This window comes from Chaetodon auriga, chromosome 14, assembly GCF_051107435.1.
Source record: "Chaetodon auriga isolate fChaAug3 chromosome 14, fChaAug3.hap1, whole genome shotgun sequence".
In the NCBI taxonomy this organism is placed as follows: domain Eukaryota; kingdom Metazoa; phylum Chordata; class Actinopteri; order Chaetodontiformes; family Chaetodontidae; genus Chaetodon; species Chaetodon auriga.
In genome coordinates, this window is record NC_135087.1 from 2,389,938 (window position 1) to 2,413,778 (window position 23,841).

At 45.3% G+C, this 23,841-nt stretch overlaps 1 protein-coding gene across 2 annotated transcripts in view; it reads right to left on the reverse strand.

Annotated features, from left to right (window-relative positions):
- Positions 1–3,637: 3,637 nt before the first annotated feature.
- Positions 3,638–23,841, reverse strand: part of brf1a (BRF1 general transcription factor IIIB subunit a) — a 90,052-nt gene continuing 69,848 nt past the window's right edge. For both annotated transcript variants that reach the window (XR_013078131.1, XM_076748256.1), the window contains exons 17-19: positions 14,854–14,905; positions 6,847–7,006; positions 3,638–5,057 (exon numbers count right to left, since the gene is read on the reverse strand). Coding sequence is in view for 1 of the 2 variants with exons in the window: in XM_076748256.1 (XP_076604371.1) it covers positions 5,020–5,057; positions 6,847–7,006; positions 14,854–14,905 (250 nt within the window). In the remaining variant the exon portion in view is untranslated. The remainder of the gene's footprint in view (positions 5,058–6,846; positions 7,007–14,853; positions 14,906–23,841) is intronic.

Genomic DNA, 23,841 nt, shown 5'->3' on the forward strand with positions numbered 1-23,841 from the left:
AGGGCAGGAAGTGAAAACAGCAATGGTCCACGACCTCGATACCAAAGTGCTCCAGAATGACTGTTGTTTTGTTTGTTCCAGGGTGCGTAGCTTTCATCGTCCTGTGGATCAACCGAGCAACGAACATTCAACGGCACGGTGCTGAAGGTCGGGTGAAACGCCACTGAAGACATGAATCATCGCGAAACAACACAGGGTAAGTAATTCACGTTCAGCTGTCTTATGTGAAACTGTTAATGCTGTTAATGTCGTGTTACTTGTAGCTGTTACTTTAAATCTGTCACCAGAGATTTAAGACAATAGCTAAATCACCATTATTGAACTTGGCTCCTCCGGTCGCAGACAGTTAACAAGCCATTTTTTCTGGTGTTTTTCTGTGAATTTTTTGCATTTTCACCCTGATGAACAACAACTTTTGGTACTCCATGAAAGCTCCTCATGGTTTCTTGGTTTGATTGATCTGAGCAACCGTAAACAATGCAAAACATCAGCATTTTTAGTTGTGTTATAGGGCTTCATATGCAGAAAATCACTTCCTGCCCTCCATCTGCAGTTCGTGACCACAAAAGAGTGACGTGACGTCGCATGCAAACAATCTATTAGCATTGATCTCAGATCTCAGATCAGTCATCTGCTCACTTTAAAGCTTTTCTGTATCACATTATAAAATCTACACATTTCTAACCCAAACTGGATCAGAGGGATCAGATATTATAGAAGACAGTGAAGAAACAGTCAGCAGTCAAGAGTGACTACAACCACAAACTTTAAACGTATTTGTTCCTTTTATCATATAGTGTTTGTTTGAGGCTCGACAGTTTGCACTTTTACATCCAGCTGGTTGTAGTCACATCTGTGGGTGGGACTGGGAATATTTCTTCAATAAGTTAGTTTGATTCTTTGGTACCAATTTGGTCTTAGACCATTATGCTTTCCCTCATGTAATCAGCGAGGAATGTTAAAAAGAGGACAAAATAATTTGGCACAAAGTCCTGTGGGAGATAGAAATGTTTTTCACACTGATTTTCAATGGGAGTTAACAATCAGTAAATCAGAGAGTTACGTACATTTACATGATAATGACTGTTCGGAAGCTGTATCGCAAGAGTTAATGCTCCAAAATCATCACTTTAGTATAGCTGTGTGTCTGTTAAAACTGTTCATCTGTATTCTATTTAGGGTAAAAATCTAATTCAAATCAAGAAGTTGGATCAATATGTTTTGTCACCAGAGTCAACAAAATTTCCCGGGCTTCATTTGGCAACTGAAGTGGGTCAGATGACATTAAGGCCATCGTGTTTGGGCAGAAAGCAAAAATTCAGACTGAAGTCACATAAAAATTCCATAAATGGCCTGAAAATCAAAGCATTTCCAAAGAAAGATCAGATTTAGTCTCTTGACTGATGACACTGCAGCTTGTTCGCCCCAACAAGAAAAATGTTGCGTGTAAAGGCTAAACATTCATCATCTGACGTAAGTGCCTCCTCAGTTTCACGTTTCTTCCCACTCTATAGACTGACTCACCTTTCAATAGAATCTCTTCACACACACCCGCAGACACCTAATATCTCTGGAAACAACAATACCGTTAGATAACGGTAATACTGTACAGGCGTGAAATGATCCAGCACTACCAGCGAAGCGATCAAAAGCATTGCTGGTGATGGTAGACGGTGTCAGGTCGCAGATAGAAGTGATGCCTTTGTCTGTCATGAATAGATCAGGCTGGGTTCAGTTCTACACAGAGATGATGAAAAGAAGACTGAAGAAACAATTACAAACCTGCTGGGTGACGCAAAGAAACACAATGGATTCAAAAGAAATACAACACAACGTAGAAAGAAGCAGGTGAACTCCGGTAAAAGCACCGAGCACAAGATCAGTGGTAGTAGTGGATACTAGGACTCCATCTTTGGTGCCGAGCAAAGCTGGATTTAAGTCTTTAAGTGAAGTCTTTTGAGATAAGTCAAAGTTGGGAATAAGTTGGAGGCACGTCTTGAGTCATTTGAGAAGAGGTTCGTGGAGCTGGTGGCCGAGGCGTTAAAGCACTGCCCGCGAATCACGACGTCTCCGGTCCAACCTTTGTCGCATGATCTCCAAAATGTCGTCTGTCCAAATACAACGTCTAAAAATACCTTTGAAAAAGTCGAGATGAGTCTAAAACAAGTTGAGAGTGAGTCAAAGTCAAGCCTCAGTCATTCAAGACAAGGTCAAATATCAATGTCTTAAGTCAAAGACAGTCGAGACACGTCCAAGTCAAGTCACAAGTCTTCCTCAGCAAATTGCAAGTCACATGCAAGTCTTTCAGGTCCTGCAGATCTTTAGACTTTAACTTGTATATTTCGCTGTGGACACTATTTTCCCTCGTTTTTGCGTCCAGGTGACTGATGGGGACACTTTTTGAAATTGGTCCTGTATTTAGCGAGAGTGCTGCAGCTGTCAACCGCGAGACGGCCTGCAATCGTATCCTTCAGGAGCAGAGGTGCAGCATCAGAGCGCATCCACCAAAGTGCTCCTGTGTCACCCTCCACATGGGCTCAGAGTGTTATTCTACGGTGCAAACCAAAAGGTTTCAGATCCTTTCAAGTTTTCTGCGTTTCGAGTTCTTTTTTTCATCAAACAACATAATACTCCACAATGACAAAGCAAAAACTGGTTTTTGGAGTTTTTTTATTATTATTTATTTATTAAAAGACTGGAATATTTCATTTCTTGAAGTATTCAGACCCTTCACTAAGTCTTTTTGGAAATGATCCTGTGATCTCGGCACACCTTTCTTTTGGAAGTTTCTCCCATTGTTCAAGTTAAACCAGATTGGATGAAGCAGCCATGATCAGGTCTCTCCAGAGGTTCCCTGTTGGGTTAAGGTCTGGACTGGCTGGGCCCCCGAAAGACATTCCCACAACATGATGCTGCTGCCACCTCCATCTAAGACTGTAGAGATGGTATTAATGAGGTGATGCTCGGTGCCTGGTTTCCTCCATACACGCTGTTGGGGATTGGGTACCATGGTTGAGTCTTTGTTTCATCAGACCAGAGTATTTTGCTTGTCAGGGTCTGAGAGTTGTTCAGGCGCCTTTTGGCAAACTCCCAGCAGGCTGTCCTGTGTCATTGAGGAATGGCTTCCGTCTGTCCACCATTTTGCATGTGTTATTAGCATTAGCCTTACTAGCTAGATTACAGTATTCTGTTAGCAGTGCAGCTGGATACAAAGGTATTGAAAAGTGGTCGAGTAAACAGACAATCTGCTACCTGTGTACACAAGTGTACATGAACGTTAATACGATGTGTATTTTTCAGCAGCCTCACATGGACAGAGAATATTTCTGAAACGGTGTTACAACGCTGATCTGAACAGTGTTAAGATTAAAATGTTTTATTTTGGACGTAGCCTAAATTTGTCAGTATGACTGACGATTTTCACATTATTAATTTATATAAAATACTGATTTTAGCAGTTTTGAATCTACATTTCTTTGTAATCATTGTGAAGAACGTTAGCTGCTCTGAGCTAATGCTACCACAGCTTCTCTATCAACAGAAAATGTTGAAACGTCAATCTCTGATGAAAGTCTTTTAGATGGTTACACATTATTTCCTTAAACCCAAAAAATGAACAAACAGACATTTTTTTCCCATGTAGTGAAATCTTTACTGTAGCAGCAAATGCATACAACAATATGCAGATGTAACATCATGACTTGTAGCAGCAACACGGAGGCCGTCGACCACGACGCCTCGTTAAAGACTGTTGAGTGGACACAGTTTAAAGGCCACAATCAGTTTCACCTCCTAACTGTCATCATTTTCCATACACACAAATCATAAAAAGCTAAAATACAAAATAGATCTGTTCTCTGACGGGGCTCCCTCACTCTTCTGGAAAGTAAAATATCACAGAACGTATTTACATCCTGGCTTTAAACACCTCTGTGGCCTCTGACAGGACTTCATACACAATATATATTAGAAATCAAATGACTCAGTCTCAATTAATGAATTAGAATCAGTTCCATCGAAAAGCCCAAAGCAAGTTAATAATATAAAACTAATCAAACCATTAATTCAATGATCGCGTTCCTCACACAAACTTGATCTGGAGTTAAAATCTCACTGTTTTCTTACTAAACATCTCAGCAAACACTGTTCCAAGGCAACCTCATTGTAATACTTTGGTTTAAGCAGAGCAGACAGCACGTGTCCGTCCACCGATCACCTAAGGCAATAATAAATATTGATCCGAGCAGTGAGGTCAATGGAAGATCAACCTCAACCGAGGCAGAAATGACAGGAAAACACTGATAATGATGATTGATCTCACGCTGCCAGTACTTCTATGTACATATCATTGTTAGGAGATGCAGTATTAGTACACTAGGATTAGTCAGGAAGTACTCAAGTGTTGCGAATCCAAAGTGCAAGTTCAAGGATAATATGTTTAGCATTTGATTGGCTGTTCTTTTTGCTACATTATGCCTTCAAAACCTCGACAGAACCGCGGTGGACACGCCTCAGTCCACAGGGGGACAGTTTTTCTCAGCATCTGTCCCCCAACGAGCGCTTCACAGGAAACACTGACGTGGTATTTAGCAGGACAGAAGACAGCGGCCTTAAAAATGGGCTAAATTTAGCCAAACGTGATCTTCGACGTCTACGTTAAACGTAGTCTGACCTGCAAAACCACCAAACCAGTGCTTACTGGAGCGTTTCCCACCTGCGAGTTCACCACGTTATCGGCTCCACACTGATGAATATACTTGTATCCCTCATTTCCACTTCACCACCTCAGCCAGCATCTGAACAGCACGTCCCTCCACTTCAGTCCAGTCGAGACTCCAAATGGACCGAGGAGTGGGATTTTTCCAGCACACATGTTCCCATTTAGTCGTCGCTCCTCGTGGCATCACAGCGCCCATCTGTAGCTGCAGTCGTTTTGTGTCTCTGGTAGTAAACATTTCATACACTTAAGGTTTAAAACTGTCCATACTGGTTGGGGATAATGACCCAGGAAGACCACTGCTAGAATCCATCGTCGTAATCTCCGTCACAGCCGTAATCTGGAGGGTGACACAGGAGGGATTAGATCGACAGGCTGCATTCGTTGAAGAAATGATGAGGATTTGGTGTTAAATCTAAATGAGTAATGACCAGAAACCGGCTGAGAACAACCTGTAGATGGTAACAAAGGTGAAGCTGAGGAATGACTGAAAACACTATTAATATTACTGCTGCATTAATGTTGTATTTCACTGCTGTAGATGTTTCAGGTTGAGCTCATTTGAATTGAAAAATCAGACAAATGTAGTGTAAAAAGTATAAAGTTTCCCTCTAAAATGTAGTTTTTTAGAAAATGGAAACTTTAGCAAAATAGTTTTAAAGTCTGATTTGAGCAGCTGGACATCTGTAGAAATCTGACTGGAACTAAATTTCTACAGAAAAGTCATTTTGAAAAATCTGATTTCATTTATTTTCTCAACATTACTTAAATATAGAACAAGCTATTACTGCCTTATGTGTTTGTTTGTCTAGTTCATCTTTTAGCTTTACTTAGTACATTTTATTGTTGTGTGTATTTGTCAGCTTTGTGTAAAGTTGTCTCAGTCTTAACACTGATGTGTAACACTTTGTTTGGCTTAATTTGTTCATATTCTTAAAAATTAATCAAAGTAAAATTGGGAATCAGTGCTAAACAAGCGTTCCTTTGACACCATTACTGGATGAATTCTCCACAGAAGTGAGAATTTTCACCAGTTTGACTCGAAGGTGGGAGAGAAAAGTGAGTGAGAGATGCTTTAAGAGCCAGAAACGTAGCTTTGAGTGGACGGCTGCCGGGTGGAAGTGCGGCGTGTCGAGTCGAGGCGTCGCTGGAGGGAAGTCAGCAGTTTCCACACAGACGCTGTGTGTGATGTGACAACAGGTCAGACTGTAAAATGTCAAACGCGTCACTTTGCTCAGTGCAGGACTGACTCTGGTGTGAGCCGTCCTCGAGTCTCTCACCCCGACCTTTGACCTCACTGTGGGGGGGGGGGGGGGGGGGGGGGGGTTATAAACAAAGCGTTTCCCGACAGGAATCAATCAAGTAGCTCAGGACTTTTTATTGCAACGGAGCCAAAGACCTTAAAGTTTAACAGCCACAGACGTAAAGTGGAGAAACTTAATCTTAGCGAGGGCTCATTAAAACATACAGGGAGTCTGAGCCGTGACCCCGACGGGCTCATTCATTAAAAAGTGATTCTAACCATTTCACAGTCCAGACACTCGAGCGAGGAGCGCCGCCGCCGCCGCCTGACACCGTGACCCTGCCGGTGTCGACCACGGTCGAGCGTTCAGATCATCAAATCATCGTTTCCTCTAAATGAAGGAAACTGTCAGCGTCTCTCATTTCAAGACACAAACAAAACAGTTAATCGATTTGTCAATCAACTGAAAAACTCATCAGAAACGACTTTAGCGGCTTATTACCAGTCATGCAGCTCGAGGACGATCGTTCATGATTCTCAGTTAAACTCAAAACGTCCAGACACTCGTCTTTAATTCTTACGGTCTGTTTTGTGGTGAATACAGAGCGATCGAGTCGTCTGAGGACTCCACGTTGGACTTTTGGGAACATCAATCAAAACAAATCAACAGCTAATAATGAAAATAATGACGATCTGCAGCCCTGACTGACGCTGATTGATGAGCGAAGCTGATTGGATGTGTGCACTTTATGTTGAATATAACTCAGACTGTCCCATCAGGACGGCACATTGGCTTTTTTACGGTGGGATCACAGAGCGCTGCAGCCGGAGGCACCGACAGACTCTCATTCTGCAGCTTAAACAAACTGAGTGTGTCTGAACTGACCGTTGCTGCCCAGCAGGTCCATGGCGCTGACACAGGCCTCCTCCTCATCCTCGTCTTCCTCGTCAGCAGCAGCATCGTCGTAGACCACCGGCCCGCTCTCGACCACCACTCCGCTGGCGGGGGCTCCCGCGGGCACCGGCAGGGGGTTGCCGTTGGCAGCCTGAGCAAACAGGAAATATTGTTGGTGGTGAGCAGGCGTGCGTCGTTCGGTATTTTTAATATTTTCCTCTGCGTGACACGCGAGCGTCCCGGGGGAAATCTAAGGCAGATCTGATCTCATCTGCCCCACTTCCTGTAAAATGATAGAAATAATAAACATAGTGTGGTAGTGATGGAGCGCTCGGGCAGGTGGAGCGAGGAGATATTTCTTCCCATATGTGACTAAATCCAGCATCCGAGCGAGACCACAACCTTCATTATCCTCCATTTCTGCGTCATTCGCTCATTTATTCGTTCTGCATTTGGGAAATCTGCATAGTCATCAGTGTTCTGTGTCGCACAAAAGGGTCAAAATTAAGTGGAGCCTCGGGGCGAAAACACCCTTCAGAGTTCATAAAAGGCCTGTGAGATTAAGAATGAAGGGCTGAGGGGGAGCGAGGGGGCAAAAATGTCATCAGACCGGCCTTCGACTTTCACCCCGAGCTGACCAGTGTTTGTGCCCTGTCTTTCCAGTTGCATGCTGGGAGACGGAAATGGAGCCTTTGCGATCGGAAAACAAGCCGCCTGGAACAGGAGGAAATGTTGGCAGCAGTATGAGAGAATAAACAACTGGTCTAATAAAAGGACGGCGAGGACGGCGACCATTTTCCATCAGTGGAACCGACGATAAAACAAACGGCAGGTACGAGTTCAGAGCTCAGCTGTGAGAGTCGGTGTTCCTCCATCAAAAACAAACTCCCTCCTCTGGTCTGTCTGTCGGGTTGAAATCAAGCCGCTCCGCGCAGTGCTCCCCCTAGAGGCCTGGAGACCTTCACTGTGTGCGTAAGCTTTAGCCTCAGCTGGCTGTTAGCCTGTGTTAAGCTAAGTGACGGATCAAAACTACAGTTAAACTACTACATTTCAAACTAGGGCTTTATTTTTGTGGTTCTGGTCAGCAGTTTTTTCCAGTAATGGTAACGTCAAAGCACTTAAGTTGAAATCTGGAAAACAACCGATCCGACGCGACAACGAACGCAATGCACTCAGTCAAACAGGTTAGAAACAAACCGACAGAACACCTGAACCACACTGAATTAAAGTGGAAGAGAAGGCACTGTACTGCTTTTAATGAAGGACGATTACACAGAATATTACACAGAATAAGTACAGTGGGTCAAAGTCAAACCAGGAAGTGTGTTTACGGATAGAACGGATGGTCGGACCTGCAAAAATAAACTTAGAACAAAGTGATATTTTAATACAGCTGTTCATGTTTCATGTCCACCCGAGCCAAAAAGTCACCTGACAGTGATACAGATTGACCATTATTACCTGACACCCGCCTGCCAATCAGAAACAACTATCGTGCATGGCCGCTGTGATTACGGCACGTGATGCCGAGTGATTCGAGAGATTGGCGTGTGAACCGGAGCTGCTGCAGGACAAAGAAAATTTCCCCTCGGAAAACACTGATCTCATCCTGAAGAGCGGCGTCTCAGCTTCAATCTGAGCCCTGTTTGTTTTGCTCAGTGGTGAACGGTGCAGGTATCAAAAGGCAAACAGACGCTTTCACCGGGGAGGACAGGTGTGTCTGCGGTGGAACGTTTCATTCTTTCCTCTCGCCGCCGTGAGCGAGAGAAACTCATAAAGTATCTAAAAGGAGACTTTCTAAACGCTGCGGATTTTCACGTTTTGGCAGAGGAAAGCATCGTCTGGAGTTTTTCCTCCGCCGCTGAAAGGAAACCTGCGTGATCTCACTTTCCTTTCAGCCACGGCTAATTATAAAGCTGAAGGAGAAGCAGGAGGAGGCTCCACAGCGTGAGGAGATATTTCTGTTCTCCTCAGCAACAGCCTGTTGGAGTCCCTGCTGGGGCCTCCCTCCTCCTGCCACCTCTCCTTCCTTTGCCTTTCATTTCCTCCTCCTCCTCCTTTTCCTCCCACCTTTCTTTTATTTCACATTTCCTCTATTTTGCCTCTTTTATTCTACCCACAGCCTTCCTCACTTCCTCCTCCTCTGCTTCCTTTGTTCTCATTTTGCTTCAGACTCTTCCCTTCCTCCTCTTTTTCCATCCTCAGATTTTGATATATAACCAACGATTATATGATGGAAATGTACAAAGATCAAAATCAGAAAATGTCCACCTCAGAAACCCAGCCCTGTCCCTCCTCTTCCTCTCAGTGGATCCCTGCTGGCTTTAACCTCACAGGTAGAAACATGACAGCATAAACTAATTCACAGGTGAGAGCCGTTCAATGCGTCAGGCCGAAGGTCTGTGAGAGGAGATAAAACTGTGAGATGACAACGAAGACGTCTGTGTGTTGGTGTGAGCTCTTTGTGTTGCATGTTCGAAGCAGCGTTTACACTCTCAGCTCACTCGGTCCTTTAATGAGAGAACCGCTCGTTAGGAGCGAGGAGGCGACTGGAGGCAGCGACAGGAAACAGCCGCTCAGAGAGGCTTTCATGGATGTCGACATCTGATCGCCTGCAGTCACTCATGGAACAACGAGCAGAACAAAATTAACTGAGAGCAAACAGCAGCCTGGATTAAAGCTCACATTCGGCCATTTCTGTGAGTGTTTTAACGACACGACAGCCAGAAAGAATAAATCACAGAGAGAGAAAAAAAAATCAACGTTCACAGTAATCATCTTCCTGTCGTATGAAGTGATGATTTTTTCAGATACTGAATTCACAAGTTCACAACGTCTGAATCATTTCTGTTTGCAAAAAACTCAGCAGGGAGGAGTTCAAGGAGTGAAAGAATAAAAGCTGAAAGATCCCGTCGACGAAACCTAAAACATTACTGCGAAAATGCTTAAAAACATCACACACACGAAAACGTTTGAGAAGAAATGTCAAAAGACAAAAGAGCATTTTAAGCAAAACTTTAGATTCTGAGATATAAGACGTTAAATAACAGCTGAACACAGTTTCTAAACGTTTGGCTCGTCTCAGTTCAGCACGATCAACGGACAAAATACTCAGAACTTTCGTACCACAGACGTCAACCCAACCGCTAACAAGGAAGTTGTTTGCCTCCAGACTTTCGTCTGCTTTCATTTGTTTCTCGAGTAGAACGACGACTGAATGAGCAGCTAGTTTTTATATCTGCTGCCTCAATAACAATGAAAAATGGCTCCTCTTCGTAACCTAAGGGTCACATCCAACATATGTTCTGATTTTTGTAACCAGAATTTCATAATTTCATCTAACACATTAAGAACTTTCCTCGTCCACTGCGGTTTTCACTTCCTGCACTCCGTCTGAATTTAACGTCACATGACTGCAAACAACCTATTGTAAGAAGAACAAGAGCTTCATCAGCCTTCAGATTCATCTGACCTCAGATCAGAACAGTCCTCACAAAGACGCGGAGCCTCATTTAGGAAAATGTTTTTTGTTTTAAGATCGTTTTCGACAGCGTGTGAAGAATCTCGTCTGTCTCGTCCACATGTGATCAGTAAATCTCAAATCAACTCCAACTGAATGATTTCTCCTCATTTATCGGCACAGCAGCACAAATGAGGGCTGAGTCAGGACCACAGAGGAGAGCAGACTGAAGAGGAGGTCACAGTGATGAAAGAGGAGACTCGCTTGTTGTTCGCTGGACTAAACAAAGGCGAGCGCTCGGCGTGGGAAAGTGTCGCTGCTGCAGCCAACGAGGCGGGAGGACAGAACTGAGGCTGGTGTCAAAAGAAATGATCTGACTTAAAGTGCGAGGAACGAAAATAAAATCCAGACGTCACCTCAGCTCTCAGGCAGACGGAGGGCGGCCTGGCACGCCTGAGTTCTCCTAAATGGACCGCCGCATCGCCGCCACGATTGGAGGAAGTGTTCATAAAGCTGGAGTTCGCCGCAGGCTTGGACGCGTGTCCGTCTCAAACTACAACAACCCTAAAACCAGCAGGAAAATCACTTAAGTCCAGACTTCGCTCAGAGATAAGATCATTTCCACATCAAAGGAAGGTTCTATGAATAACCACTCAGACGAGGTTTTCTGCTTAAGTCACGCCGAAGATCAAAACTCATCTTAAGTCCGTTTTCTAAACGAGGGCCCTGGAGAGACCACATCAGTCCAGCTCTCAGATCTTTACGCTGACTTCGCCGTGATGAAGCCGCGCTCGTCTTTATTCGACTCCTCACGTTCAGCAGATCATCTGTGTGCACAGTAAACACGAACATCTCATCCCGTGCAAACAGCCGAACCTTAAAGAGCGATTAGGAATGAACTGACTAACTGTGCTGGTTGTTCCCACGCTGATGCGAACAAGCCAACTTAGTGTGTTCGTGTGTGAACAATAAGAGCTGCTTCAGCCTCTCAGTAAAGTTCAGCGTTATGGGCCTGAACGAGGAGGACGAGCTGCACGTCATGTGGTTCACCGCCGGCCTGGCCTGGCAGCTTCAAACAGACTCGGCCTTCGACTGCCAACACTATCGCTTGCATAAGCAGACTGTAGCTGCGACGCCGGAGCGAGTGCGGCTCAAAGCCCCTCTCCCCTGACCTCCCCACCCTTTCAGCTTCCTAAGCCCCTCCGAAACTCCCACATCTCCTCCTGCTCCAGCACGGAGCAGCCGGCCGCTTTCGTTTGGCAGAAATCAACCCGTTGCTCCGTCTCTGTCTCTTAACGTGATCGTTTCCTCCCTCGGCTGATCGCTGGGTCACGGTCGAGTTCGGGCGAAGCGCAAACATCTCCTTTCAATCTGCTCCTGTCGCCGCAATGAAACATTACATAACAGGAGCAGAGCGCGAGGAGCGGCCTCAGCCAATGGCGACGGCCGTTTGTCTCCAGTTCCCAGGGGGAGGTGAGGGGGTTGCTAAGTAACAAGCCTTGTTGACCCGGCCCCTCGTGGCACTGTTTTCTTCCTGGTTGACAGAGCCTGATCTCCCCGAGCTCCTCCATTCAGAGCTGCCAACAGCACATGATGGAGAGGAGGACAAAGACTGCAGGAGGAGGAGGAGGAGGAGGAGGAGGGACAGGAAGGAATGTGGTGAAGGAGAGCGACGGGAAAGAAGCATTAAAGGGAAGAGAAGAAGAAGAGAGAAAGACGAGGGAGTGAAGCATGAAGTGAGACGATGAAGAAAGAAGGAAAAAAGGAGAAGAGCAGCAGGAGGAGGACGGAGGAGTGACGTGGGAGGAGGAGAGAAACAGCAGAGACAGAGGAGACGCTGAAAGTTTCCTATCTGAAAGTTTCCCATCTGAAAGTTTCAGTGATATCTTCAGTTTCTCCTCATTCAGTTCAACTTAAACCAGCCGGTCTTCAGGTTTATGTGATGGTCACCTTTTTCCTTCAGATGACTCTGAAAACTTCATTACCCATGAGCCTCGGTTGATGTTACCGAGGAAGAGACGCCCACCAAACACAAAAACACGTCGTTGTCACAACTGGAGACTCAGAGTTGCTGAATAATCATTTAAGCTGCGAGATGTTTTACCAAGTTTCTACAAAGTTTGGCTTCAGTTCACCGTCACATGACTGAATCTGAAGCTCTCTGATTGGCCGTTTCTTACTGAAAGGCACCTTGGGAGTCGTAGTTGGCTTCTCACGACACAAAAACACAAAATTTTGTTACATTCTAATGAAGAAAACCTTCTGTTTTAATTCGTTTAAGAGTAATTGAAACTGATACCACTACTAGCAATATTAATATTAGTGTAAAACCGTGATAATTTCTAACTCAGTCGTTCATCTTTTGTTTCATGTCGGCTGAAAACGAACAGAACTTTGGCCCCTCCCTCCTCCCACGTTGCTTCCTTACAGAGCGATGAAGAGGAAGATGGCAGAGAAAATGAAGAGCAGTGACGTGAAGCAGCAGGAGAAGAAAAGGACAGTCGGAAATGTGGAAAATGAGCAGAGCGGATCTGAAGTGCAGAAGGCCACGTTTAAGACTTTGAAGATGATGTGAAGCTTCCTGTGATTGAACGAGTCCAATTTAAAATCAAATTAAGAGAAAAAGTTGGAAAAGTGTCCTCGTTCTCCCTGAAGATGGCTGCTGAAAGCAGAATGAGGACAGGTGGAAATTAACTGTTCAAAGACGTGAAGTCTGACAGGCGGCAGATGTAACGTACCACTAACCTCATTCTCCCTGGATTCATCTGAAAGGCGGCGGCGAGCCAACAGAAGCCGTCACTGCAGGGCGGCGGAAGGACGAGTTTACCTTCAAGTTTAAGGCCGCACTTACTTTAAGACGCCGTCAGAGAGCGAAGCACAAACGAAGACGAAGCGAGGCTCACCCTCACACGGCCCGGACGAGGACTTCCTGTCTGCGCTTAGTGAGGAGTCGCGGCTTCGTTCTGTCTCTGGGTTCGTGTTTGGATAAACTTCATTTTACTGCCAACACACACTCAGTGTCTCCCAGTAATGTGTGTGTGTGTGTGTGTGATGTTCCTCTGTGCTGCGTTCAGGCTCCTGCAGCATTCATCAAATTCAGTTTAAGACTTTAACATTAACATGTTCTTCACTGCTGCACTGATCAAAGAACGACGGCAAACCAGAAGGGACAATAAGGCCTGAGCTGACGCAGACGGACAGATGGAGTTTATTGATCCCTGAAGAGGAAGTGCAGTGTGGCAGCAGCAAAACACAAAACACAGAACACACATGAGTTACACTGAGCTGACAGGAAACTGCTGCACGGTTAAGACTGAATGTTCAGAGTCCTTCAGAAGATAATTAAGGACATTACGTCAGTCATATTTCTGTCAGTGTTTCTCAGCTGCGTCGAACAATGATTCATGTGTTTAATCAATGAATGTCACCTGGACGCAGATGAGCAGATAATTGATCAGTGGATTAAAAGTACTTTCTGATCAGACTGACTCTTCTCCAGCACGAGTCTAATAAACCATGAACCCTCTCTATCCGTCTCGTTTGTGGTTTCACAGACTGAAAACCAGGCGACAAAATCTTCAAGGCCTTGATAATGAAACTGAATCAGGTTAATACCTCAGAAGGTCCTTGAACTCATCACGGTGAACACACACCGTCCTGCTGCCATAAACACTAACAGCACTAACTGTGGATCCATCCGCCGCTCTAAGTAGTCCCTAATAAATGCTCCATTTCCTCCTGTTCGTCTGCTTAAAGCTACAGTGAGCAGCTGTTTGAGGAAACGACTGAAGCCTTTTAATGATTAAACTTACATCAATGACACATTTTCAGTTTTTAGTCGGAGGGGAGGGGATCTGAAGAGGACTGAGAGATGAAGAGTTCTGGTCTTTTCATAGGATTTAATGAATTTAACAAAGATGAAAAAGAAACCTAATTTTAGAGCTTATGTACTTACGTAGCAGGTTTCTGGGCTACATCTTCTCTTTTATAACATACATAATATACTATAGAGTCGAGGCCTTTATTTGAGACAGTCCTCTTGTTTTACGCTGTGATGCCATATTACACAGACACTCATACATTATAATCTATGGTAGTATCAGCAGACAGCAGCCGTCAGACTGTTAAACTGCAGCGTCATGTGACGTAGTTCTGTGTGTTGATGCTTCTTTCTCAATTCTACATCATAAACCCACTTTTGTTTTGCACGACTATCAATGCTAATATCTGTGCTAATGCTAATATCTGCTCACATTGTCCATTTCACCTGATGCAGTTTCTAAGTTGTTTATTTCTCTCAACTGTTTAATTAATAATTATCCGTACTGGCAACAGTACTTTTCTAAACTGTATATATTGTACATGTACATAAACCGAGTATTTCTTAAGTGCAGTACAACGCGTCATCAGTAGTTTTCTCATAAGAATATTCATGCATGTTTGCGTGTGCATGTCTGCTAACTGCAGGAGAGCCAATCAGAGCGCGAGCGAGCGACGAAGACGAGGATGAGATGTGGTGAAGGTGGACGGCGGCTCACCTGCTCCACAGCGTGCTTCTTGTTGGGCTGTCCGGTGATGAACGGCTGCAACCTGCAACACAACACACATCGACTCAGGTCTCATATTCTGTGGATTCACGTTCTCAAGTATCTGCTGCAGTATTAGTAGTACAGATAGAGATTTTTGTACTGTGTCATGTGTTTTTCGGCTGTGTAGTAGTACAAAAATACTGTTTTATCATCCATATCTTGCTTGTACATTTCCTAATTTCCCATTAAGAAACTAACCCATCCCTCTCAAACCAACAGTTTATTCTCCTTTTGTATATAATGGTGATTTTAGGTGTAATATGGATTTTAAATTCAGACGATTTTCAGTATTTTCAGAATATAAACGTCTTATTAAACATTTGCTCTCTGCATGAATTACTTCCTCACACAGTTCTTATTGTGCTGCTTGAAGCGTCGCAGTGATTCCTTCATACATGAACTCAGCAGCGGCAGCAGAAAGGCGTCTTCATGCGGTCAGAAAGCTTCGCTCCAAACACAGAAATAACGCAGGAAATCCCTCCCTGCTTTAAATCACGGTCGGGCTTCATGACCTTACAGTCATGCGGCTGCAGAAAATGAAGAACATTTTTCACACTGAAGTACAGTCAGTGAGTCTGCAGCAGAATTAAACGTGCAGATTTTATGGACCTCCGAGGCCTCAAAGCACTGACGCTGGTTTCCAGACGTTAGAAGACAATAAAAGCTTTGGCTCTGTGGACTCTTCAGATGAGGCTCCATTGTTCACCTCAGCGGTGAGGACACCGAGCCTCCTCTGCTCAGCTGCTGCACTTCCTCATTCACCACTTTCCTCTCCTTCATTTCCATTTCCTTGTTTCTGAGTTTGTCGCCTGAAGCCGGCGTCACAGAACAAGAGTCGACGCTGAAACAGAGCCTCATAATCTTAATGAAATCCTTTTCCTCCATTGTGTCAACAGTAAAATCCTGTAATAATGAATGTGATTACATGAATTTTTAATGAAAGAACACAAGCCGACATTCAGGAGCATATGTTCTGATTTTCTGTTTGTACCTTTGTCTCTTAATTTCATCTAAACTAGCACAGGAAGAACTTTCCTCCACCTGGTCCATGGCACTCGTCACTTCCTGCCCTCCATCTGGATTTAACCTCACCTGCGATTCGCCAGCCGGGGCCAAAGAATATCTACAAAATTTAACAGCAGACGTTGAGACGCTTGCTGATTGCGTCCTTTTTTTAATCACCCCAGTAATTTTCATACAATCCCTTTTTTTTTTTTTTTATGTCTCACAGCAGGCCTCAGGGATGAAGAAGTGAAAACACAGCAACTATAATAATCATTGGAATATTAATAGTCCTGCTCACAACAGTTATTGCTGACTTGCCATCTGAGAGCACAGCTGGATATTATTAAGCGTGAGGGCTCAGTATTCCAATATTTCTATATATTCATTACGCTCTTTATTACAGGCTTTCCTGTTGACACAACATACAGCAGGTTTCATCTCCATTACCACGGCTGCTCTTTCAGGGTCTTGGCTGCAGGCGACCGGCTCAGATTACCGGCAGAAAAGACGCCGTGAATGTGAAATGAGCCCAAACTGTGACTGACGGGCCGACTGTCTGTCTGTGAGCGGCCTCTTCCTCGACAGTCGCGCAGATAATCAGCGATGAACGAACCACCGGCAGTAATTCCTGAGCAGCCATCCCACCGTCCCACCGGCTGGAATTAGCATCGTTCCCGGAGGCTCCCCGCCCCCTTCCCTGCCCACCCGGCCCGGCGCTGAGCCCTCCCTGGAGGCTTACAGTAAGTGCTCGACTCTGGCTGATAAGAGAGACAGCGCCAGCGATCTTTTAATTAATCTGCTTTAACCAGAGGAAAGGGGGAAGGAACCGGGGAGGATGGGTAACAACGAATGTGGCATCTTCACCCCCAACGCTACCCCCTCCCTCCTCAAAGCTCATTAGAAAATCCCAACCAGGCCGGCGAATCGCTCCCCGCCGAGAAACTATTCAAGGCCCCCGTAAATGTGTGAGACTACAGTCGCTCCCCTGGGCCCTGACCCGGACACCAGAGGGAGGGAAGGATGGAGGGCAGGGAGGTGGAGAGAGGGCGACGAAGAGGAGGGAGGCGCAGGGAGGAAGGGCACAAAGGAGCAGGAGGATAATGAGATGGACGAGAGGCAAGAGGAGAGGGGACGAGGGTGCAAGGCAAAGAAGAGAGGAAAGGAAATGAAGGTAGAGAAGGAAGCCATTTAAATCTCATCAAAAGGTTCCCGACCTGCACATGTGACTCCAATCAATGTGGATCAATAATCAATACAGCAGCTGATTCACCGTCACTGCAGTCAGAGAAAGTCCAGGTGCTGAATTCTCCAAAGCGTGTCAACATTTAAGATGTTCTGAGCTAAAAAGAGCCAACGTCACTTCACCGATCCGTCGAAAACATTGATTTTTCTTTGATTTTATATCATTTTAACAGAATATTTTGAAGCCAGAGGACGTCACCTGCTTCATTAACTCTACCAGGATCCATTCATGGTCATCAGAGGAGGGGTCAGAGGTCAGAGGTCAGGACGGTGAGCCTCAGTGAGCCTCGAGTGATCGTTAGGAAGAAAAATGAGAGTTAAAGGGTCAAATAAGAGGTATTTTTTATACCTTAATATCTGATCAACTGTTGTTGCTGAACGATCTTGGTCCCAGAGGATGAAGTTTACTGACCTCAGTGATTTTCCCACCATCAGCTCTGGTTTCGTTGAAATGGAGGTCTATGGGGATTGACTCGCTTCTGGAGCCTCGAGTGGCCGTTAGAGGAACTGCAGCTTTCAGCAGTTCTGCACTAACAGCTCATCATGTTACGGCTTTGTTATTGTGAGGATGTTAGCAAGCGTCCGTTAGCATTTAGCTGACAGCAGAGCTGAGCGTTAGCCCTGCAGACGTTAGCCGACCGGCTGCAGTTAGTTTGGGGTTTTCTGTCCCTCTGCAGGCAGACGTCTGGTCACAGTGAATGCAAATCAGCAGACTGAGGTTTGATGGAAGGCGTTCATGATTAATTCAAAAGGCTTCGTCACTTCTCAATATTCTGACCATCCACTTCTGACTTCTCCACCTCTGTTATTTTCTCTGTGGCGCTCGCAGAATCTAAATCTTACATATGAAAACCGTCAGCGCCGCGCTTTCCCACGAACATGTCCCGGTCTGTCGGCCAGAGGCTGCGAGGACCTTTGAAGTCACCGAAAATCATCCGAATCAGCAATCAGACGTAAGCTGGACCCAGCTGAGAGCCAAAAACCCATCCCTGACTCTGAGTCTGAGAGATTCTCTAATGAAACCAGGAGCTGCTGCTGTGCATGAAGTCAACACACACACACACACACACACACACACACACACACTCACTCCCATGATTTCATTTCCTGCATTAGAGCTGTTCTCATTTTAATACAACCCCTCTTGTCGTTTGCTGATCTCCTGATCGTCGTGCGTCACGCCTCCTCTCATTTACGTTATCTGCCGTGTTTGTGTGTCTTCTTGACATTTCGTCGTTGTTTTGCTCGTTAGCGTCGAGGCGACGCGTTTCCACGAGCCCCTCCGTGTTCGCAACGATTCCATCTGTTTTTACATCCACTCCTGTTTCCAATCACTGCTTCTGCGTTTCAGCACCAGGAAACTGACAAAACCGGTGTGAGGGAATATTTTCATTCTTAATACAATAATCCAGTGAGTGACATCACAGGCAGGAAGGACGAGCGGAGAGGAGGAATAATCTGAGAACTGGAGGTCGCATGAAATTAGTTCCGCGATGAGCTCGGATGTAAATAAATGATGATAATAATCTGAGCTTCCAACTCGGCTCTCCAGCTGGGGACCGGGTCCTTGGAGGCGCGCACACACACACACACACACACACACACACACACACACACACACACACACACACACACACACACACACACACATCCTCCTTCAGCACAATTAAATCAGCCATAATCACAAAAACCCCAAACACACGCAACCATGGTGCCCACTCATACTTTCCCACACACACACACACACGAAATACACACACAATAGAGACTCACACACACTCTCATTTGTGAGAGAGTTGTCCATTCAGGCTGCAGTGCATTGTGGGCCGGTGTGCAGCTTGGCAGGAGGAGACGCAGATTCAGCCAAAAGAACTGATTGTGTTTTCTCCTCCTCTGGACGGACCATGCAGCACTGACCCCATTCAGAACACACACACACACACAGGCACGCACACACACGCACACACGCACACACACACACACACGCACACACACGCACGCACACACACACACACACACACACACACACACACACACACACGCACACACACACACACACGCACGCACGCACACACACACACACACACACACAGTACCTGGTACTGCCGATTCACAGGAGACAGGATTATATAGACGGCCACGTGTGCACAGACTCACACAGGAATACAAACACACTCTGCTGCTGTACTTCTGAGGACTCTGCGTGGTCTCGTTAACCTCTAACTGCTGAACGAATCACCTTGAACCTGGAAGTGCAGGTGTGTCTGACTTCCTGTCTGGCTCCATCTGCTCTGTGCAGACTGACGGTCGTCCACGAAGCAGAGCTGAGAGACGCTTCTGAAATGCCCAAAGCTTGTTGACGTAACTATAACCTGCAGGGCTGGTTGGTGAACTGCTGTAGCTGTTGAGCTAACCGCTAACAACTCCTAGGCTAGGAACTACCTGCTAAATGCTAACACCGGTCCGTGTCGGATCTCTGAGCTTCTTTCTGTTTTCTCTCTTCTTTACTCCTCCTGCCATGTTGTTCTCAGGATGCTTCCTGAAGAGGAAACAGCTCTGAGCTAGTTAGCACGCTAGCTGTCAGTTAACTTGCATTAAATGTCAGTTAAAAAGTTTGTTTGCTAACAGGACATAAGTTCACAGTTTATTCTAAAAATTAAAGATATTTGGGAACCAGTGCTCTACTGGGACCAGTTTGTCCCCCTGACACTGGATGGTGAGGCACAGCTAATTAGCAACGCTAGCTCCCTCCATATTGGATTCTCCTTGCTATTCGTCAGCAGCAAAAGTTCACTTTAATTTACTTTAGTCAATCCATCAAATCCACTGAAATGACCTGATTTCTCTGGTGTCAAAGCTGCTTTTGAAACTTTGTTCCTGCAGCTTCAGTACAAACAGAAAAATGCACAAAAAATGAACGTTTTCTGTGTTCATGAAGCGACTCGTCAGCCACAAGCTGGAAGAACGTCGTCTTTATGTGAACTGCAGCTCTTTAATGTCTCTGGTGAGGGAAGCTCCCTGATTTCAGGGGGATTTCCACCACGTTCTCCACACACACACACACAGACTCGGGGGGGCCATATTTAATAACACACCAGCCCATCCGTGGCTGTCTGATGAGAGCTGTGACATTTCTCCAGATGGATGGGATTTCTGGGTCATTTAGCGCCCGGCTGCACACGGCGGCGCTCGGGTCGTCCTTCGCAGATATTTTGGGGACCGTGACAGGTCTTGTGAACAGAGATTAGCCATTCATTGAGATGGGGGGGGGGGGGGGGGGGGCTCTTAAAGGCTGTGGGCTAAACACACACACACACACATTAATGAGAGATAGTGTGACAAAAGAAAGACATGCAGTGCAGCTTTGAGACGGGAGAAACGTTTGCTTCAGACAGAACGAAGCATAAAGTGTATTAAGTATCACTGTGTGTGTGTGTGTGTGTGTGTGTGTGTGTGTGTGTGTGTGTGTTGTCAGAGGCTGGTGGCGTGACCAGAGGGGAGGATCACAGTGTCACACACCACTAATCACACCAATGGGGAGGATCACACGCCATCAGCACACACCTACACACACACACACACACACACACACACACACACACACACACACACACACACCAGAGCCATGAAGTCTGAGAGATCAAAGGGTTAACATGAGTATGATCTTTCTCTCTCTCTCTCTCTCTGTCACTCACACACACACACACACACACACACACACACACACACACACACACACTCTGGTACTACAAAGCCAGACCTTGCGGCGACTAAGTCACACTCGATTTTCTAAAATAAACTCTTGAAAAATTCGATCTTAGACACACTTCAGTGCTTAAATTACATGATTTGACATGATGCTTAAATTACAAACATCCACGTCTTCCCCTCACGGTTACTTCACAGGCAAACCGCCGCCTCTGACGGTGCGCCGTGCGGCCAAATCGCCCTTTAACCCCGACCGGCGGCGCTGCCTCTGCTGTCGTTTCCCTCCAGCTGCAGGACAAAGACGCTCACAGCGGCGTGTCCTTAACTGAGGCTGAAATGAACTTTAAAAGAAAGTTAAAGAGATGAAAAAAGCATTTCAAAATAAAAACAAGCAGCAGCTACGAGAACTAATTGCAGGCTTTGATGTCTCCAACTTTCATAAGTCATAATTAGGAGAAAGTTGTCTGAACGCCGTTTTTCTCCTGAAAGGACGACACACACTTTATCTCCCCGCAGTTTACCACAACACACTTCTTTGAACTTCAACAGGAAGCGTCAGTTTGCCTTCCTCACCGGAGGAAATATTATTGTCACAGCACATTAACTTCTAACGCTACAAAACAAGAAATATACTCTAAATCTACGGGAGACAAAACGCAAAATATAAGAAATAACATCAAATTTAGATGAAAATGAAGAACAAAACTGTGATTAAGAACAAACTAACAGCCATAAAACACCTGCAGAAAGAGACTGAGAAGGTTTATGTTTCAACAACATGTATATAAACTAGATGGCCAAAAGTTTGTGGACACCCTACAACATGCTTTTCAGTACTGTGGGCTCAATGTTTCAGCACACACTGATGCTGCTTCACGCTCAGTTTGTCCATTTCCTGTTTCAACATGACAACCCAGCAGACCTCACTGCTAAGAACCACATCAGATTCCTTAATCCACATCACGACGTGTCCCGGTACGTTCCCAGAGGACTGACGGAGCAGTTCTTCATCACGTCTCCAAACGGGCTCGGACAGGTTTACGAGCGGCGCGTCCCACAAGCACGCGTGACTGGCTGCCAACAGTGCAGACAATAACTAAACACCTCCACCTTTGCAGGTACCATGGAAACAAAATAAGGGTCTATGAGGGCAGCTAAACCACACGAGCTCCAGTACAGCTCCACAAGCTGCCATCCAGCCTGAAAACCAGAAGACAGCAACTCTGCAAAGACTCTGTGAACTTAAAAAGTTCTGACGCTGCACCGACATTTGATCCCCTTTGAAGCTGATATGGTGAAGTTGTTTCTTATTTCCACGTCCTGCAGTCACAGAGGAACATGATCGTTGGCTTAGAGTCGTGTTTGTGTCACCTGATGAAGGTAAGTCCAGCTCCACTATGTTCACCAGCTGGGTCTGACTGCTGTTTGCTGCTCAGCACGTCGTGTAGTTTGAGTTTACAGAAGCTTTTTCTCAGAAAACGGCTGCCGTGAGAGTCAACCAAAACATTAAAGTTATGGACCGAACAGCAACAGGGAGCTGAAACTGAGCGGAGCTGCAGATTCAGCTGATGATCGTCTTCAGGCTCATCATTAAGAGCGACACCTCTCACACTCTGGTGACACGTTACTTAGGACCGCCCCCAAAAAGTCAATGATTTGAGAAGAGTCAACTCGCATTTCGTCAGTCGAATCAATGCACTTTTGTTTAGAAAAACTATCAGCAGACGTCCTCCACGGAGCAGCTGTGCCTGCATAGATCAGGGATTTATTGACATTTCGGTCAGGGAAACTTTCTCTTAATTACTACGCAGGACTTCTTTTTTTTTTTTCTTCTTTTAAAATCTTCTCACCATCAGGACGACATCACATCATGTTAGTATTCAGTGTCAGACTGCAGACTTTGCTGAGCTCCGTCTGCGTCCTCTCCCACTTCATCAATGTTCATTTTCTCCTTCTTCTGCTTCCCTGCAGGCTTTTATCCTGCAGGTTTCCTCAGAGCGACCCGGGTTACTGCCGGGCTTTGTGTTGTGTTCAGAGTTTGGTGAGTCTTTTGTTGACGTGGTGGACGCGTTAATGATCTTCTAGAGAGGCAGACGACCTTCTGCTCGCCATCACTCAGGTCACCTCCACTCAAATGAGCACTTTGTCTTTGGACTGAAGTCAGTGATTCCCTGTTTGATCTCAGTAGTGATGTTTTTCTCTGTTGTTCATGCTGGTTTTGTGTTTTAAGTTTTTATTGGTTTAACTTTGTGGTATAACCACACTTTTATGATGAAAGCCAAAATATATGAATTCAAACTCATTCAAAGAGATTTTTCTCGGTCAAAGACATTTTTTGACCAAATTATTTCAAGTAATTAGGAGTAGAAAAAGTGTGTGAGACGCACTGCCATCACCGCGTCAAGTCCTTGGACTGCAACTGATTATTTCTTTAATTTCTCACTGAGCTTCCAATTATTTTCTCCATTCATCTTTTAAGTAGTTGCTCCATAAAACATCAGACCAGAGTCTAAATATGGCGTCACAGCGTCCCAGAGGTCATGATGAGGAATGTTTAATCTGACCTGAAGAGTAAAAAGATTTCCTGTCGTATCACAGAAGCCTGAATAAGAAAATCAGCAAATATTCACATTTGAGGAGCAAATGACTTGAAAATGACTTCCTGTACACACTAAGCCCATTTTTACATTTGATGCAGACTTATTTTACTTTCATTCATCTAGTCAGTCTTTTTCAAGGTTTGTTGAAAATTATTCTATTTTGTTCTTCTCCCCTTTGAGATGAGAAAAAGATGAAGATTGAATGAATGAATGAAGGTTAGTACGAGCAGCTTTCCCCTAAATGTCACCTCACACCCTGAAACAGGACCTGACATCACTCACAAACGCACGTCGTCTAGTTTTCCTCGCACATAAAGACTGAAAACATATTAGTGGATGATTATGGCTGCATAAATTTCAGCACGCTGGGTCTCAGCAGGAT